Source organism: Eriocheir sinensis, chromosome 67 (genome assembly GCF_024679095.1).
Source record: "Eriocheir sinensis breed Jianghai 21 chromosome 67, ASM2467909v1, whole genome shotgun sequence".
NCBI lineage: Eukaryota > Metazoa > Arthropoda > Malacostraca > Decapoda > Varunidae > Eriocheir > Eriocheir sinensis.
The window spans coordinates 3,338,862-3,359,011 of record NC_066575.1 but is presented as its reverse complement, the minus strand read 5'-3'; the positions used below and the strand labels follow the sequence as shown (position 1 = coordinate 3,359,011).

The 20,150-nt window shown below is 38.6% G+C and overlaps 1 protein-coding gene across 5 annotated transcripts in view; it reads left to right on the top strand.

Annotated features, from left to right (window-relative positions):
* Positions 1-436: 436 nt before the first annotated feature.
* The window catches only part of LOC126987951 (serine/arginine repetitive matrix protein 2-like), a 32,185-nt gene continuing 12,471 nt past the window's right edge, over positions 437-20,150 (top strand). For all 5 annotated transcript variants that reach the window (XR_007741303.1, XM_050845599.1, XM_050845598.1 and 2 more), the window contains exons 1-9: positions 437-572; positions 7,154-9,140; positions 11,137-12,195; positions 12,426-12,663; positions 13,806-13,916; positions 15,375-15,444; positions 15,609-15,747; positions 17,636-17,796; positions 18,274-18,379. Coding sequence is in view for 4 of the 5 variants with exons in the window: in XM_050845599.1 (XP_050701556.1) it covers positions 7,154-9,140; positions 11,137-12,195; positions 12,426-12,663; positions 13,806-13,916; positions 15,375-15,444; positions 15,609-15,747; positions 17,636-17,796; positions 18,274-18,379 (3,871 nt within the window). In the remaining variant the exon portion in view is untranslated. The remainder of the gene's footprint in view (positions 573-7,153; positions 9,141-11,136; positions 12,196-12,425; positions 12,664-13,805; positions 13,917-15,374; positions 15,445-15,608; positions 15,748-17,635; positions 17,797-18,273; positions 18,380-20,150) is intronic.

The following is a 20,150-nucleotide window of genomic DNA, read 5'->3' as shown; positions in this document are numbered from 1 at the left end:
AAGGACTGAAACAATAAACTCGCCAAGAATTATTTTTAAGGTACACAAGGGGAGAAAAGGATGCCAAAGGGGAGAAAAGGAGTATTACCTAATGAGACAGACATAACAAGATAGAAAAACAACTAAAACAGACAGAAGAGTGCATAGGAATAGCGTTTTGTGAAGGACTGAAGCAAAAAAACTCCCCAAGAATTATTTTTAAGGTACCAAACAAGGGGAGAAAATGAGTATTACCTAATGAGACAGACATAACAAGATAGAAAAACAACTAAAACAGACAGAAGAGTGCATAGGAATAGCGTTTTATGAAGGCTTGAAGCAAAAAACTCCCCAAGAATTATTTTGAAGGTACCAAACAAGGAATGAGACAGACATAACGAGATAGAAAAACAACTAAAACAGACAGAAGAGAATGAAATAGACATAACGAGATAGAAAAACAACTAAAACAGACAGAAGAGTGCATAGGAATAGCGTTTTGTGAAGGACTGAAGCAATAAACTCCCCCAAGCCCCAAGACAGTCAGTCGTGCGCCGTCTGCCAGCGCGAGGGTGCGCCGCCCCTCGCTGGAGGTAAGACGAGGCTCATTTATCGCTGAAGTAGCCTTGTTTCAGTACATTTTCAGGTCAGATCACTTGCATTACACTCCCCTGAGGCGCCTGACACGTGAGAAATACTTGTGGGGACGGTATTCGGGAGTCTGTGAGCCGTGGATGTCCCCCGAGGCGGCCCGCTCAGCCACATCTTGTCAGCCGCACAGCCACAGCCACTATTTTTCAGCCACTCAGCCATACCCACTACTTTTCAGCCACATATCAGCCACTCAACCACACCCACTACTTTTCAGGCACTACTTTTCAGCCACACCGCCACAGCTTTCAGCCACATCTTGTCAGCCGCACAGCCACAGCCACACAGCCACTACTTTTCAGCCACTCAGCCATACCCACTACTTTTCAGCCACACAGCCACATCTCGTCAGCCACACAGCCACTACTTCTCAGCCACACAGCCACTACTTCTCAGCCACACAGCCACATCTCGTCAGCCACACAGCCACTACTTCTCAGCCACTCAGCCATACCCACTACTTTTCAGCCACTCAGCCACACCCACTACTTTTCAGCCACACAGCCACAGCCACTACTTTTCAGCCACTCAGCCATACCCACTACTTTTCAGCCACTCAGCCATACCCACTACTTCTCAGCCATACCCACTACTTTTCAGCCACACAGCCACAGCCACTACTTTTCAGCCACTCAGCCAGAGCCATCACCACTTTTCAGCCAGCACAGACACACCACAGCTACAGCCTCTTTTCAGCCAGTACAACCACACTGCAGCCACTTTTTACCACAGCCACATCCACCAATAATTCTCAATCATCACAGCCACAGCCACCACTTGTCAAGGCCCGGCCACCTCCACTTCCCCACCATTATTACAGGGCTGTGGTTTGGTCTGTGGCTGTGATATCTGTGACTTGCAAAACCAATTATTCAGCTAACATTGCAACACACTCATCTCCATATTCCCCAATTATTTAATCTATTTTGTGTTGTAGTGTTTTTGTCTGGGTCTTCCCCCCCCCCCCCTCTGCCCCCTATGAACCAGCCTAATATTGCATGGATGGCAATAAACAAGGTCACTTAGATAATAGGACCACATTTAATGATTACCAAACCCTGACTGCCTAATGTAATCCAAGGAGCATTATTAACCCAGCCCCACCAAAGTAATAAATAAACTAAATATAAATAATCAACAACCATTAGGTCTGTTAGATAATAAGACCACATTTAATTATTAACAAACCCTGACTGCCTAATATGACCCAAGGTGCATAAATAATCCAGCCCCATCAAAAGAATAACCTATCCCCATTAATATGAAGGCTATTCCTAGCTTGCCAAGGGGGGACTGGAAACAAGGAAGTCAGGCGAGTCAGAATAATGCTGTCCTGTTATCTAGAAAGACCTTAGGCGAGGGAGGTGGAGAGTTGTTGCCGATGATGGGGTAACATTTCAGAACTACACCCAATTCAAGATGGCAGAGCAAGTCACTGCCACGCTTCTATAAAACTAACAACTCCATGTCAACTTAATAGATACAAACACGTTGCCACTAAGGATAGTAACCATTCCAAAATGGTAACTTATCTTTTCTTAATTAGTTGTTTAACTCCCAGAGATGAGTGATTTACAACAGAAACAGTTGTCAGTGATAATTATATAATTAGAATGTTAAAATCAATTATATAAATAGTGTTAATCACCAGAGTGAGTTGGGTGTAACTCTGGAGTAATACCCATGATAGAGAAGGGGTTGTGGTCATGATTAATAGGTTAAGTAATGTGTGCATGGTAAGGTAAAATTGGGAGTATACCATACACAATTGTTAGATTAAATGAGGTGAGGTAATACTAGTTATAGTGGTATTGCAAGACAGGAATACAGAAAAAAGAAAGTACGTAGTGCAGAGATAAAATGCTTCACTCAGTTTTTTAGGTGATACGATACTAATTCTAAAGAACTGTTTGCACCCTTAACAACAGAATGTATCTATAGGACCTAGTACTTGGTTCACAATCTGCAAGGAAGTTGAGGGGTTTCATAGCCACCTTAACTGGGAAAGAGTATAGTACGGTATTATTAGTAGCAGAAATCTTACATTATGGGATAGGTGCCGTGCATGAGAGTAACAGTTCACACATTGCAACAGGGTTACTTTCTTTAAGGTGTGCTATGGCTGGAGGACCAACAAACCACACCGCACTCCCCTGTTAATACCGAAAGACAAACTTTTGCCTAAATGCCATCCTTTTGTCCAATGATGGGGTGTAGAAATAAATGGAACAAGTTCCTCGTTAAGTCATTCTATAGACTATCAGCTTTGGACAAGATTCAGTGACTGAAAGGAGAGAAAATAACCCGATAACACTGAGGGCAGTGTCTGGCAACCTGCCTGAACTTGTCGAGTTGTGCATGGCACCTACCTCTAAAGGTGACTGACATATCCAAGGGAGGAATCCAGATCATGGTTTATTCTTGTGGAGTGTTGAATTATGATATGGAAATGTTAGTTTTTGTCGTCTTTACTTTAGAGAATATTCTCCTGTTTAGAGTGCTGACTCAGACTAAGATGTTGACAAATAACACTGGCCAACAATTTTTTTTTGGCATATAAGGTGAGACCATTTTGGGGGAATATTGGGGTCGCTGAATTCGAAAATGACATTAGTTTTGTCCAGTTGGCTCTAGTTTTTGTGATATTGCTGAAATGTGTTTTTCGTATCTGCGAATCCGTCCACAATGATACTAATTGGATTACCGTGTTATTGGTACATGAATATTTCAACAAAACCACATTAATATGCTATTTGGGCTATTAATTGGTAATAAATCAGTGTCGAATAAATGTACCACTTTCACTTAAGTTTTCCGATTGTATATGAATACTTAAAATGTGATATTTACTTACAGCATGCTACTATTTTAACCCGTAGCGCCAATGGCAAAGGTATCAAGGTAAGAGTCCGAATGCAAGAAGGCAAAATGCATAAAAGTCATAAATGTAATAAAGAAAAAAAATTGATTCAAATTTGGAAAACGGTGGTCGTTGTCATAAATTGTTGGAAGTTCATATGGTAACATTAATAAAGGAGTGTAGATGAGGAGCTTTTGAGCGATTTTGATTTTATTTTATTTGTTTTTCTGACTGGAAGAAGAAAAAAAAATACAGTTTTCCTAACTTGGGAACTAGGAAACTAAAGAAATTTGAAAATTTGAGGATAGACAATTAAATTCTTACTAATTTAGAATATAAACATAAAAAAATATGGCCCACAAAATTTAAAGTTAGCGAAAGGGAGAAGTTGGTACTTATGATTTGTGTCTACATCTACAATACTCTATAGTGAGACTTTGAACAATTTTGTATATATTTTATATATTTTATTTTTTTTTTTTCTTATACTTTACTTATGAATTTATGAAGTTGATGATTATTGATTTTTAGTGATATATGTGAGATAAAATACGTCCGAAAATACGTATGTGAATGTAGTGGCAAAAAAAAAAAAAGGCCGGTCGGGCCTGAGAAATGTATGATGAGCAGAACAGAAACTTATTGGAAACTTACGGTGCGCAAGAGGGTTAACACTGAACAAAGAAGAGCCCCAACATTTTCCAGTAGTATCCTCATTTAATACAAGAGATTAATGAAACATTATAAAATTAAAATATGATTTCCAATGAAATTTCACACCCAATGCAAACAAGGAAAACATATCATTTAATCTAGGTAACATACTGTCTCACAAGACCAATCTCGCAAGCTGTCCAGGTCACTGTACTTTACTTCATCTGAAGGAAGCTTCTCTAATATGACTTCCTTTTGTGAGTTTCCCGAGTACAATCACGCATAAGGCACCAGCAGTAATCGGACATCATGTGGGCGTTCCATCGGCCTTGGTACCGCTCCTCCATAGTCTTGATGTCTTGGTGGAAACGTTCTCCCTGTCCTTCGCTTACATCACCAAGGCATTCAGGGAATCTGTCTAAATGGCTAAACAGGTAGTGGATTTTGATACTCATTCTTGTTCCCAGAGCTTGGAAGATTTTTAGCATCACTTTGACTAGTTCCTGGTAGTTACTTGCTTTCTTTTTGCCCAGGAAACCTTGCACAACTGCGACAAAAGAAGACCACGCGGCAGCCTCAGGCTCAGTCATGTGAGAGACAAAATTTTCATCCTTAATCAGCTTTATAATTTGTGGCCCATCAAAAATTCCTGACTTCAGTTTTTCATTACTCAGACCAGGAAATTCTGAGCAGATGTAACTTAAGCATGCACCATCTTGATCTAACGCTTTCACAAATCGTTTCATTAGGCCCAACTTGATATGTAGTGGAGGCAGGATGATTCGATCACGGTTAACCAGCGGTTCATTTATGACATTTTTCTCCCCCACAAAAAGCTCTTCACGAATGGGCAAATCCTTCTTTTCCTAGTGCTGATTGTTGCCTCTGCTGTCCCATAGACAAATGGATCATGGGTACTTGGTATAACCACTTTGCTGTCCTAACAAAAAAAATAACCATTTTTAATCCACACATATGATCCATTTATGTTCATCATAACACAGTTTTTGTAGAACCATCTTTACACTCGTGTAGTGCTCTTTCGATATTACTGAATGGTCAATTGGGACACAAGCGAACTTGCCACTATTGTGCAGCAATACACACTTCAAATTTCGTTTAGAGCTGTCAATGAATAAACGCCACTCATCTGGATTGTACTTGGCCAGTCCCATTGCTGAAAGAAGGTCTTGAATGTTGTTGCAAAACACAAAGTCGTCTTCTTCACTGAAATAACAAATAAGTTCCTCGTCTCTGTTACAGTAAAATGTTATCTTAGCGTCAGAGTCAAGAACATGGTGTTCACTGAGACGGGAGGCCAAAATCTCAGCTGCCCCTTTTGACAAAGCTAGATCTAACCAAGTCATTCAGCTGTCCTTGTGTGTAAAGCTTCACTTTTGCAGTCTGAAAATCTCCCAAATACGAATGAATACAACTACTGAAATTTTTTATGTCCAATATCTTTAAAAGTAGAGCCAATTCAACAAAAGTAAATACATTTTCGGATTCAGTGACCCTGATTTACCCTTAAAACGTTCTAACATCCCGTGCCTTTTTATTCTATTAATTTTTTTTTTTTTTTTTTTTTTTTTGGTGGTGGTGTTGTTGTTGGCCAGTGTAATTGATTGGTGGCTTTGGTTTGTGTTCAGTAGGAAAATGTGTACTTTTTTTTTCTCTAATGTCTATTTCTGGATGACTTGCCCAGTCTCCTTTCAGTCCTTCCTTGAAAAGCTTTATATTTCTTGCTTGCACAGATGCTCTTCACCTTATGGCTTCTATTTGCAATTTTCTTTTTATGATTGTGCTATAGCACTGGAATATGGAAGAATTGGTACTACAGATTTTTTATTTTGATGTTTTTTTTATATATTTTATTATGAAATAAGCTTTGTATAAGTATTCTGAGATTGTCTACAGTAGGCTATGCTAGTCTATGATTGGTAAGTGTGAATTCAACTTAACATATTTTCAACTAACGAAGTGTGTCTTGTATTACAATCCCACTAAGTTGAGAGGCACCTGTTCTGTAGTTTCACTCTCTGTTCCAGTTTCTTACTATCTTTGCAAGGAAGAATCATCCCCTAGCATCTTTGGTCTCCTGTGTTTGTATCCTCAGAGTCAACTCATCTCAAAGAACAAGTTTGGCCCACTCATGTAGCCATGGAAACTAACCTTGCCCATTTTGCCTATTTTCTGTGTGCACGGGTGAATCATACTGAGAGCTTAATTTGTCTCAAGGGTAAAGTATGAGCCAACAGTCAATAATTTCAGGAAGGAAGATAATTCACTTTTACTGATCATATTGTATAGCTATTATAAATTTCATTACATCCTTTTTCACTCTGCATACTCAACATGAATTGATGGGTGTCTCTTTATGTGCAAGTTTCCTGAAGACTTAAAATAATTTTGCTCTGAATACTTTTCTTGGGTGAGCATAATTTAGTTTACAAATAATAAATCAAAGTTGGCATTATAGCAAGACACTTCAAAATGGAGAGCTTATTGTCATGGCATCACTATAGTCTTGAGGCGAAGAGTAGGAAAGTAATCATGCCCCAGACACAAGACAGTACTTCAGGAATATTGGAATGCCAGAGTGTTTGACTCACCGTCTTTTATCCTCTACAACAACAAATTTCTTCTATCCCCATTGTACCTGATAGTCAGGAACATCCCATAGTAAACCAGTCCTTGGTGTTTGGGCTTAGAGATTTGCATGATTGGGCCAAGCAGGTAATTTGAGGTGAGTTTGAGTTGCACTGCAAGGTACCGTCACTCAGCCAGCATTTCCGTATCATTGATCAGTACTCCACAAGATGAAACCATGGCCTTGTTTCTCTTGTTTCATATTTAGAAAGCTCACCTAGCTGTAGTTACCAAATAATTTTACATCACATTTAGAACATGAATTTATTGTTCCCCTTATATTAAAGTGATGCACCATATTCACGCTTTAGAGGGACCTAAGTCTCACATGTCCTATATATTTTTCTTTGTTTATTTCAGATGGAAAATATAGAACAAAACAAGACTTCAGATGAAATCATCAATGAGCTGTTTAGTTCACTAAATGTCCCACTTTCACCTAAGCCAGTAGTTGTAGAGGAAAAGACAACCAAGGGGGAACAGGCTAGTGCACATACAGGTGACTCTGATAACAGTGAAAATGAAGAGAGTGATTCAAAGTCAAGTGAAAGTGAAGGAGAGACAAAGACCCCCGTAGAGGAAGTCCAAGAAAATAGCAAAACAGATAAAGTTGAAAAGTTGAAGTCCCAGAAGAAAAAGAAAGACAAAAGGAAAAAGAAAAAGAAGCACAAGAAGAAAGAAGATGGAGGAAGACACAAACACAAGAAAAAAAAGAAAAAAGAAAGTTTTGAAACTGCTGAAGAAGCTAAGCTAGCTGCAGATGTCTTGCAAGATGTTAAGGTGAAAAATCAGGCATTCATTCAAAAAATAATTCAGGAGGAATTCAGACAGATAGACATCAGACATAGTAAAACAAATGAAAAGTCCAAGTCAGAATCCGTCAGTCCAAAACTGAGTAAAGGTTCTAAATCTTCAGATACACCAGACAGAGTTGATGGTGTGGCTGAGGAGAGGAGGCCACAGAAACCACACTCAAACTCAAACTCCAAAGAAAAGTTGCATGAAGATGTTCCTGTGTCTTCCCAGGATAGATCTTCAGATTCATCATCACTCCCACAAAGAGTTTCAGAATCTAGTAGTAAAGTTAACAGCTCAGTTCCTTCCGCCAAGTCAGAAGAAAGTGCTTCCAAATCAGCAGCTGAGTGTGGTCCCTCTCACGTGATGAGTCCAGGATCAAAATCTGTCAGTGACCCAACAGAAGAAGGTCCTACTGTCTCAAGCAACCACAAGAGGAAGCAGTCACCTCATTCCCACTCACCGTCTCCAACATGTACGAAAAAAATTAAGTCAACCACTTCCAGTTCATCGTCAAAATCCTCCTCCCCCAAAACTGACTCTAGACAAAGGTCACCATCTCGTACAAAAAGGTCAAGGTCAGGATCAGCCAAAGACACTAAGTCAGAATCTGGGTCAAAAGTTAGGAGATCCAGGTCTAGATCAAAAATAAGATCCAAATCAAAGAGGTCACGGTCACACTCCAGGAAGAGGTCATTATCAAAGTCAAGGAAGTCAGGATCTGGAGGGTCAAGGAGGTCTAGGTCAAGATCCAAGAAGAGGTCAAGATCAAGGTCAAGGAAGAGGTCAAGATCTAAGAAGAGGTCCAGGTCAAGGTCAAAATCTAAGAGGTCAGGGTCAAAATCTAAAAGAAAATCGAGGTCAAAATCTAGAAACAGATCAAGATCAGTCTCGAGGAAAAGGTCAACATCTAAGTCTAGAAAAAGTTCCCATTCAAAATCCAGGAGATCAAGATCCAGAGACAGATCAAAATCAAGGTCCAGAAAAAGATCAAAATCTAATTCCAGGAGAGAATCGGCATCGAAGTCTAGGAGGTCGAGGTCTAGAGGCAGATCACAGTCAGGGAGGAGGTCAAAATCACGGTTGAGACGGTCGAGGTCAAGGTCAACCAAGCGATCCCGCTCTAAGTCTCCTAGGTCTCGGTCCAGAAGAAAATCTGGATCGCAGTCCCGCAGGCGGTCGAGGTCGAAGTCCCGCCACAAGTTATCCCCATCCAAGGAGAGGTTTGACATGTTTGCAGTGATGCGGGAGCGCGCCAACAGACTGGCTGAGCTGAAGAGCCAAGGCATCCCGGACGGCTCCCTTGGCAGCTTGCTCCTGTCCAGCGTGCAGTCCCTGCCTGTGCCCACACCCGACCCCAGCTCCATACCCCTGCCTCTCAAGGAATCCCTGCCCACTGACTCTGCCAAGGAAGAGGTCAAAGAAGAAGCCAGTCCTGAGGTGGAGGAGTGCAAGACTGTTGCCCCCGTGGTGGAAGAGCCAGTCATCTTGTTACCACAGGAGCAAGATGCTAGCAAATCCAAAGAGGCCAGCAAGGGCAAGCCAGAAGAAGGTAGGGTTTATTTTTGAAGTCTGATGGTGCTCCCATACCCAATTAACTTTCATTAATCAAGGGTTTTTAAAAGATGGCTACATTTTTGTCTTTTGCCATTATGTTCACCATCTCTTCACAGCATGTAGAGTATGTTAACTGAATCACTTATTCATTTATATGGTAGATTTGTTTTATTTTATATCATGCATGTTACATATCTGGCATCACAAGGGTTACCTAACCAACAGTTCTGAGTAATTTATCATTAAAATATAAAAGACTTGACAACATGAAGAAGGTAATATAAAATGTGTTACTCATTATCAGGATGTGTAGTCAAAACTGTTCAAGATGAAACTGTCACCAATGCTTGGGATTCTGGAGAAGGTCACTCTGATGTAAACTCCCTGCCAAACACTTAGAGCAGCACATTGCCTGCTTGGCCCTCCTGCTACTCAAATTTAGATTAAACAATACTTCAGTTTTCTACAATGAAAAATAAGAACTTAAAGAACATTGAGAACTTTCCTTATGAACACACTTGAGATTAGTCAGTGTGTTTTACTCAGAATTTATGTATTAACTTCCTTCTGTGAATACCCACAATATGACTGCATCACATCATCTTCCAACTCCACCATCCTATGCAACAAATGTCCCTCTTGTTAATAGAACAGTGCAGAACCCCAGCTTATCATCTTAGTTACACTACTGCTGTGAACTGTTGACCTGCTCTTGAGTCTTCAGTGTGGTCTACCGTCTTGTTCTTGTAAACACTGGCTGATGCGGGACATGGGTTGGTCTTGGTGATCCAGTTTCTGAACGAGGTGTCCATGCGTGAACATATAGGAACAACAACTTGTTCTCATAGAATTCCTACTTCATCATTCCATTTAAAACCTTTTAACATTATTTTATGTCAATAATTACGTATTTAGTATTTCTTTATCATTGAAATAACACTTCTGTTTAGTGCAAAATCAATGTATCATAAATTTATGTACACTCGACCCTCAGAAGGCAAGTTATTTGTTGACTTGCATTACATGTTAACAAAGGACGCACCATTGCCTACCCCAGAGGTTCTCAGTCTTTTTTCAGTGATGGCACCCTGAATTTATATAAACCCTTTTGTGGCACCCCTTTTCATCTCCCCCCCTCCTCACATGAATTAACTTCTTATACACAATTGTACCTGTTTAAATTACTTTAATTAATGAATTAGAATTATTATCCATACTCAAACCAAAATTAACATACGGTACAGTACATGCCCAAACAGAACTCATCAGTCGAATTAGATTAACTTAAGAGTTATAAATACAGGCTAACATAAAAAGAAGAAAAAAAGTATGATTCAAAATTCATGATGATCTCGTGGCACCCTTAGGCACTGTCCATGGCACCCCAGGGTGCCACGGCACCCAGTTTGAGAACCTCTGGCCTCCCCTGATGCATGTTAACAAGCAAATGCAGTGTTGGCAGTAACAGTGCAACATTTATCATTTTCTTTTTCAACTCTGAGTTGCTAAAAATAGTATACTACTGCAAATCATTTATGTACCTGATTCCAGTACATATTCCAGTATTTACATGCAAATGTAAGGTCACAGCGTGCCTGCTTAACAGCACGCGACAACAATAAACAAATATGTCTAGCGCACACACAGCCAACTAGCTGGTGTTGCAGACATTGGCCGGGGAATGTAATCTGATGTATGGCCAGACATATGTTTTGAAACCATGACTTGGCCAGGCATATCTGACTATTGCTGAACATAGCCAGACCACTGATTTTTTAGCCTGGACTTTCGGCAATTGTCAGACCACATATTTTTTAGGGGGTGGAAATCCAACATTCAGGAATTTGAGGGTCAGTTGTATTTCATGTCAAATCAACATCCTACTGTATTATGGTACAATAATGACGTTCTGTATTTCTTTCACTAAATTTTGTTTCCAGACTTAATGGTGTAATTGAAGAGATAACTTAAAATATTTTTATCACTTGCAGGAAATGAAAAAAGCAAAGTAAAAACTATAATCACCATAAAGAGCCTGAAGGACAGCCTAGTCTTCCAGCAGGCACAGGAGGAGGCTGAGAGGAAGGCCAAAGAAAAGGTGAATGAGCCTGCAGTCAGTGAAAACAGTTGTGCAGCTAACACTGAACAACCACAGCAGCAGCAGGATGCCAATGATGAGCAACAGGAGGAAGAAGATGAGCAAAATGGAACGATATCCCAAACAGAAAAAAAGCTGGACAATGAAAGTACTAGAAGAGGAATGAGTGAAGAAAGTGACAGAAGAAAGGAAGATAAGAAGGAGAAAGGAGAGGAAGAGAAAAGGAAAGATGAAGAGGAACAAAGAGAAAACCAAACCCATTCTAAAGGTGCCATTGTAAAGAAACAAGTGGAAAAAGAAACAAAAGAAGCAGAGAACATTCAAGCTGAAGAGGAAAAAGAAATAGAGCTCGAGGAAAATGACATAAAGAGTAAAACCGTGGATGACCCTGAAGATAAAGAAGATAGCAAAGGAGACAAGCATTCGGGTGTGGAAGAAGAGAAGACAAAAGCTAAAAAACAGTCAAGTAGAGTAATAGAGGAGGACAAAGATAAGCCATCAAACAAAGTAGAGTCTGAAGAAGAAACGAGAAGCAAGCAGTCGAGTATATCAGGAGAGAAAGAAAGCAGAGAAAGGAAATCGCTAAGTAAAAAAGAGGAAAAGGAAGAAAGTAAAAGACATAAATCTAGTAAAGCAGAGGAAAAGACCAAAGGAAATAAACATTCTAGTAAAGCAGGAGAGGAGGAAGTACCAGTAAAAAAATCCCGTAAGACAGACGAGAAGGACAAAGTAAACAAGCACTCGACCAAAGCTGAAGAAAAAGATGCTGCAAGAAAAGAGGAAGGCAAGAAAAATAAGGCGTCAAGTAAGTCAGATGAAAAGGAAGATGAACAAACGAACAAGTTGTCAAATGAGACTGAAGAAGTAGAGGAAAGTAACGAAAGCAAACTCTGCAGTAAGGAGGAGAGCGGAAAGAATGGCCATGTCCACCTGGAGCAAGACTCAATGGACAGTAAGTATTAGTCAATGTTGGTTTTGTTGACTCTGTAGGTCCATGTTTGCACAAAAAAAATATATATAGGGTCACATTTTTAGTTCTTGTTATTTCCATTCAGCAGAGATATAAAAGTAGGGTTTGTTAATGGAAAAAGATTGACAGCACTTGTTAAATGGAGTAGATGTTAATTATGCTGATATGTTTGTTATGGTTCCTATTGGTGACACATTTTGCTCCCCCCACAGAGGTAGAAGAAGGTGAAATAGTTAGTGATAAGGAAGAAGTTGTTACCAAGCCATCTTCCAAAACCCATAGCAAAAAGAAGTCAAAGAAAGATAAATCTAGTACTAAAGAAAAGAAGAAATCTCACAGAGACAAAAGTAAGAATAAGGATGAAAAGAAGAAGGCACGTGAGAAGAAGAAGGAACAAGAGCGAGCAAGGTCACGTTCCAAGGACAGACACAGGTCAAAACAGCAGTCTAGGTAAGTAGTGAGCTGGGAACAGAGTCACCTGCCACCACAGGGCCCTCACTAGTCCCTCCCCTCTTGTCCTCTCAACGACTCCAGTAGAAATGTAGAAATGCTAAATCAGATGTAGACTGGGACCTTGCTTCCAAACTCTAATTCAGAACTAACATTAATTTATACTTTCAAGGGTTGTGTGTGTCTGCCTACAGCTTCCAGTCAGTCCAATCCCTGTTCTGGATTGGTTGTGGATTTTTTATTTATTTATTTATTATTATTATTATTATTATTATTATTATTATTATTATTATTATTATTATTATTATTATTATTATTATTATTATTATTATTATTATTTTTTACGGCACAGAGAGCATCTCAAGGGCAACATAAAGAAGATTTAAAAAAAAAAGCCTGCTAACTGTTGCTCTTATATAGTGATAAGTATAGACTGGCCAAAAGAGAGGTCAATTTTGGATGGAGAGGTGTCTTGATATACTTCTTGAAAGAGGTCAAGTCATAGGCAGGAGGAAATACAGACGAAGGAAGACTGTTCCAGAGTTGCAACCCCTTCGTGTGAAACCATTAACCCAGCTAAAACAAAGTGTAAAATAGAGGTCAGGGTCGTGGCATGAGCCCTGCCCCTATGCCCCTATTGATTTATGGATTGAATTTCCTCAAAATTATTTATATTTTTTCATTATGATAATGACAAAATAAGTTATCCTCCTTTGACTTAAAATTTCCCTTGTTTCTTAAGACGTTCTTTATGCTTTACCTATTACAAAGCTAAATTATGTTGGTGCTGATTGGTATCAAAGTAACAAATAAGGAAAAGTTATGAAATAATAGTCACACATAATTTTTTTCCAAAATCCCATTCTGGCAATTGATAACTTTATATTTACTCATAATTACTGAATCATGTCATTCAAAATAATAAACAAAAAATGGAAGGACTGTTATTCTCTTACCATATCTTTTTTTTGTCTTTGTTAACTAAAGCAGTAATATAATCCTGTATATGTGATAAATCAGTGATATAATTCAGCAACTGGGACATCCCTTATGAATGCATCACTATTGTTTACAAAATGCACCAAGCAAATTTCATGAATTGTAGGTGGCCACTTAAGTGCCAATTTAATTTGGCCGTTCAGTTCCAGCTCCAAGGACCACTCCCACACTCGCCGGCACCGGAGGCGCTCTCGATCTCGCTCTGGGTCTCGCTCCCGCTCCCGAGAGCGCTCCAGCAGGCAGCACCGCCGCAGGTGAGTGGGAGCCACCGCTGCCAAAGTGTTCTGCTACAGATGGGGAAAGTATTCTAATATTCATTTTCACTTGACAAAAGTATTATGACATTTCATAGTATCAACATAATTTTGGCCATTGTTGCATTCATGTTATATGTGATGGTGTAGTACAGATACTTCCAATATTAAAAACCAAGATACTGATCTTTATTTCCTTTGTTTAATAGAAAGGTATTTTCACCAAGCATGAGTGTGCATGGTGATTTTTTGGCTTTAATGTGCATGGGAGGTTTATTAAAGTTATTTAACTCCTTGTCTGGAAAGAACAGATATTGTTTAATTCAATAGTTTCATTTAAGATAAATTGTTATGTTATTAAGGTGATAGGAGTTAATTTTCTGAGGCACTCAATTGAGTGCCATTGTACAGTCACCAAATGAATTTCAGAGTTATTATCTGACATTACAAAAAAAAACCAGCTGAATGGCTTTGCATCATCATGAAATGTTACTCCAGATGTCTAGACAGTAGAACTTGTTGATTGGAGAGAGCTTACAAAGTGTTTGATTGGGGTGAGCTATTTCAGTAATTTTAATAATGGATTTTTATTATTGTTATTAGAAATGAATTTTTATGATTACTTGCAAGATCCTTAGATAATGTGGTGTAGCTGACTTCATTGCTGACAGCCTGACTCATGAAAGAGGTGGTACTTGATTACATGGTTATAAGTAGCAGGTGGACACCTGACCTGAGCAGAAAACAGAACATCCTACACACGTGGTAAACACCACTCAGCCTAGTTGCCTGTCAGCACTTGTTTATGTGTAAGGGCGAGGGAAATAATTTTTACTCATCAATAAAGGCCAACATAAAGGGGAAGTGGAGATAATAAATTCAGAAAAAAAGTAACTTGAGGTTTAACTCAGAAATGGGCCCTTGAACTTCACACCATCAACCATGTTGACTGTGATATAATATTTGCTCATAAGAACATATCTTTAATTAATGGGAGTCGTTTGTAAGGTTTGTTTAACAAATTTTCATTTAGTACATGTTCATGGGGACGTAACTCATGCATTGAGAGAGAGATGAGAAAAGCCATTTCGTGCCATACGGAACACAAGACAAATGGTCATTCAGAGCACCTTTAATGTGCTTACCATAAAATGGGAGTTTCTGTTAGATAACTGGATCATGAAGTAGAAATCATGCCAAAGTCTTATCATGTAGTTGAATAAAAATTTTATTCCATGAACCTCCTTTTGGTATTGAGTTTTATTGGTTACTGTACATGGTATCTATATTACTTATTAATGTGACTGGCTGGTCCTGAGTGTTGGTAAAATCTAGATCTTCATTCAGTCATGTCTCTTAAAACAAAACTTATCATTGCTCTCAGCACATCTTGTCAAGGTTATACTCTTTATGCACTGCTGTAAAATGTACCATGAATGAGTCTTTGTATGCCCCCAGCCACTCAAGGTCCAGGTCCAAGTCTCGCTCCAAAAGACGCCGTGAGTCCACTTCTGACCTCAGGGACAAGGTGAGGGAAGACTGGGATGGAGCAAGGGAGGTGACCAAGGGATTGGCATCTCTTGAGTTTTCAGAAAGATATTTTGTGTTCATTTAGTTGCTTTATATTGCATCTTCTATTAAAAAATAGTGCTCATGTAAACCTCATTTAATTTATTCACGTCTTACTACCAGGTAACAAGAAAAAGATTGCTGGAAATTGCTCGTCGGAATGCAGTCTACCTGATGCAGAATGGCTGCTTGCCCCCAAGTGTGGAGCAGGAGCAGTTGGTGAAAATCAAGGCTGGAGGGAAGAGTGTTGATGAACTTACAGGTAAGCAATGCTGCCTCTCTCAACGTAGCCAGTTTTGCATGGTCTTGTACCTCCTACTTTTTTTTTTTTTTTTTTTTTTTTTTTTTTTTCCCACACCTTCCTCAATTCTTTCAGTATCACTTGAACAAGCCATATTTGCCAGCATATGAGATGACCCCAAAACTTTTCATTTAAAATGTTGGCTTTGAAGTATATACTTGAATAAGAAGACCCCAAAATTTGAGTCGATGGAAACTTTTTGCCCCAGTAAGCCCAGTCATTTATCACTTCCTCCTGACCACTGATTTTACCCTTTAACATCTTGCTAGATAACTTATCCTCTGGTCAGGTTTTACCTTGAACCAGCCTCAGTGAGTTTTATGGGAATTCATTTTGTTGGCACCACCTTGTTCCTCTGATAGCTGATGTATTACTTCTCTTTTCTTGTTTTACCACCATGTTATGTGTATAGTATCAAGTAGTGGTGGTATAAAATACTTTGCAATACCTGGGTAATGTTTATGGCAGAGCAGTCACCATGTTTATATTCATTGCCTAGGAGGTTCTGCACTGGCTATTGAGCCTAAGGGCAACGGCTAATTAATTTCTTGGCAGCACATAAGACACCGGTAAAACTAAAAATGTCATGTTAATTTAATTTGTAAAACAAAGGAAAGAGGTGCACAGTAGCTACACAGTCACCTTTTGAGGCATTCAACCAGTTGACTAAATGTAAATGCAACAGTATTATCAAGTCCTCCAAATTTTTAGTATTAAAAACAGGAATATGGTAATAGGAACGGCTTCATCCCTGGCAACCCTGTGCTGCGAACATTCAACACAACCAGTCGCTCTCAGACTGAAGCTGAAATTACTAATTGTGGTGTGGGCTCAACAGGCAGGTCACTCACCTTCCTAATGCCCTCATGGCCATACTTTTTTCCTCCAAGTATAAAATTTGCCAAGCTTTTTGCTAATGCCAATAATTTCAACCATTAGAAGAATAGTCAAGGAATATGAAGGGTTAAGTTGAATATTTGACCATATTCTCCATCACCCCCAGTATATATATATATATATATATATATATATATATATATATATATATATATATATATATATATATATATATATATATATAAATTAGGAAATTAGTAGATACAAACTAAAGTGTGGTTTAGTATCATACACTTGTATAGGAGTGAAGTTCACCCACAAAGAATGTAAATCTCCACCTGAATGTCATTGGGGAATTATCCCTGGATCAATAATGTCTACCCCTATCATAAGGTTACCCACAGTGAGTGTCATTGCTCCTCCCTACCTGGGAAGGTAAAATAGTGCACAGAAATACCACAAACAACACCATGAACTACCAAGGATATCATTGATTCAGTCAAATTGAATCCAGTGCCTCCTTGCCAATATTAGAGTTCAAGTTTTTTTATGCTCATCAGTTAGATGAGCTCTCACTATTCTACTGAGTGTTTTAAAAGAGGAATGGCTGTACTGATACCTTGGTGGAGTGTAGGTGCATTGTAGTCAGTAGCATGACTGATTTCATAAGTCCCATTGTCATACAAGATGGTGATGAGATGATGTATTTATTACGACATGCAGAGAATGCATCATTGAATCATGGCAGCATCATGGTGAAAATTATTGAATCATAGATGAAGTACAGTTGACTTGTGATTTCAGACTAACAGTGGATAAGGGCTATTCAGAATGCCTAGGAAGAGTGTGAAAGTGAGGGTTTAATAAAGTGTAGGTAGCCTTGGACAGTTAATGCAGGATTTAATTGGTATTAGCAAAATATTATTAATGATGATCTAATTATAAGGTTATATTTCTAAAAATAATTTATTTAAACATGTTTTAATGATTTGCAAATTATCTCTGCTTCCAGATTTTTGTAAGCAGCTAGTGGCCAGCGGCAATTATAGTGATGTTGATATGAGTGAGCCGTCTATAAGTTCAGAAGAGGAAAACAACTCTGAAAAACCTTTTAGTAGTACTCGCCACCCTTTTAGCGTCCGCGACAGCAAGCCCATATTGATGAATATAAGGGTAAGTTTTGGGGAAAAGCAGCAGGCCATAAAGATATGAAGACCAGTATTTTGTATCCACTGTTTTCTTACTTAGATGTAGAGAATGTTAGTTCTCTGATTGACATTGATGAGTAAAAACTTTACGGAGCGCACAACATGTAAGTTGGACATTCACCAGCTTCATTTGCAAATTACAATCTTCTTTCCATGTCATTGCTGCATTTACATAGTTTTGTAAACTATCAGCCTATGGCTACATACCCACAATAAACTTTTTTTTTTTTTTTTTTTTTTTTTTTTTTTTTAATGCTAAATGGAACCCTCTTGTGTGTGTGATGAGTTAGTCTTTTGATAGAGCCTCAGCAGCAATCCTAAGTCCACTTTTCAGAAGAAACTCAGACATGCAAATCTTCCAGTGCTGCAATTCTTGTGTGGAAAATAATCAATTAAAATTATATGATAATGATGATAACTGATGCAATCCAAACTTTTCCAGAATGCCCCGATGCTACCCACAAAGACTAATGCAGAGAGACTAGCAGGCCAGGCCAAGCTTCGAGAACAGTTTCCAGTGTCCAGTGGGTCACAACACCGCACTAAAGGTATTTAATTTCGCTCAGTAATACAATTTAAAGTTTTGATTGTATTATTTTTAGTTGAGTTGATTTTTTTTTTTATGTTTTCACAACTCATTACTATATTTATATGATTTGGCAATGCTTATGAATCTTGAATAAATGTTTGGGTGTACTTGAGTGCAAAGAACTTATTAGGCAGCCTCTTCTGCTACTGCTTTGCCTGCTCCACCTTGAAGGTGTCACAGCCACCAGTGGGAAATCATGCACAGCATCCCAAGAACCCTCAGCATAGACAACAGGCATAGTCATTACTGTTGATAGTGTTCACCTACAACATATTTCCTAAAACTTGGCTCTTGCTTAACCAGAGCTGCATCAAAAACATGTTTAGAATAAGATGAGCAGGTTCCCTTAATAGCTATATTTGACATTAAAAGTGGGTGTGTAATATAAAGTTATAGGATCTTGCTTGTATAGATGATGTAAGTTGGGGGAGGTATAGGAAATGGGAATGGATACAATAGAGACTAGGGTTAAAGTGACTAGAAGTGCAGTGCCCTGGAGAAAGGTTATGTTAGTTTTATATATATGTGAAAAAAAAAGATGTTTAGTGAGTACAGAGGCATAAGGATATTTTTTTAGTATGTGATGTATTGTATGTGTGAGAGAAGTGTTAAGTCCAGGGTGGATGAAGTTTATGTATTTCAGGCACTTGGCAAGAGTGGTAAATAATAGATTTATAAAGAGAATATATGGTAGCCAGATAAAAGGATTGAAAGACCACCAGCAAGATGCATTGATAAAGTGCAGGGATATAGGGAATATATTTACATAGATGTTCAGACCACACAGACGCTATGGATCAGACTAGAGAGAGAGGAGGGATTGACCTCTCGGAGGGACTTATGAGGGAGTAAAAAAAAGGAGGGAACTGAAATGGCTAATATTTTAAAAACTTATGGAGTGACCATTGATATGTTATCACTAAAACACAATTTGTGTGTTTCTATGTCAAAGGATTACAGTTTCAGGATAAATGGTGATTAATATATCTTCTCTCTTTTATTAAGTGATCCTTTACTTATTCGTTATTGTTTTCACTTCATAAATCTAGGCTCCTTCATTCAGCTCATCACCACCACTTACTAGTCAGGGGTTTAAGAAAAGTCTCAAGAAACAAGTAAACCATTCAGAGGGAAAATTATTGCCTTGCTACACATTTTCACATTACTCGAGCACTGTCCCCCCAAACTCTGTATATATTATTGTCGCTATCGCTAGGTGATATTTCACTTTATCAAGAGTCTGAGGTTAAACACTGATGTAGAAAAAGATGCAGTCCTCCATCATACTTTCTACTGTAGAACTTCCCCTTCATGCTTTCACTCTTCATCTCTGCATACTCTCTTGCCTTAATAATGATGCCTGTAAAAAAAATATGTAGGTGTTCACATAGAGAATTGAAGTGTTGAAAATCAGTTGTTCAGCTTTGTCTTGTATTTTAAATGCTTTGTTATATAAGTTAAACATTGAGTACATTTACGTGCATGTTCAGATATGAAAGTTAATTATGATCAGATCATTCAGTTTAGTTAAAAATGTCAACATAGTGTTATGCTATCAAGGAAGCTATGTGAACAATGTATTGCATTATGTATGATTGGATAATGCAGCCAAGTTAAAGTAAACAACAACATAATAAGTTGTTTTCCAGGGGCACAATTTGATGAATGTCCATGAATGTTACCTTTGAGAGAAATGCAAGATTTTTGTTGGCCATTATTAGGATGTGAAT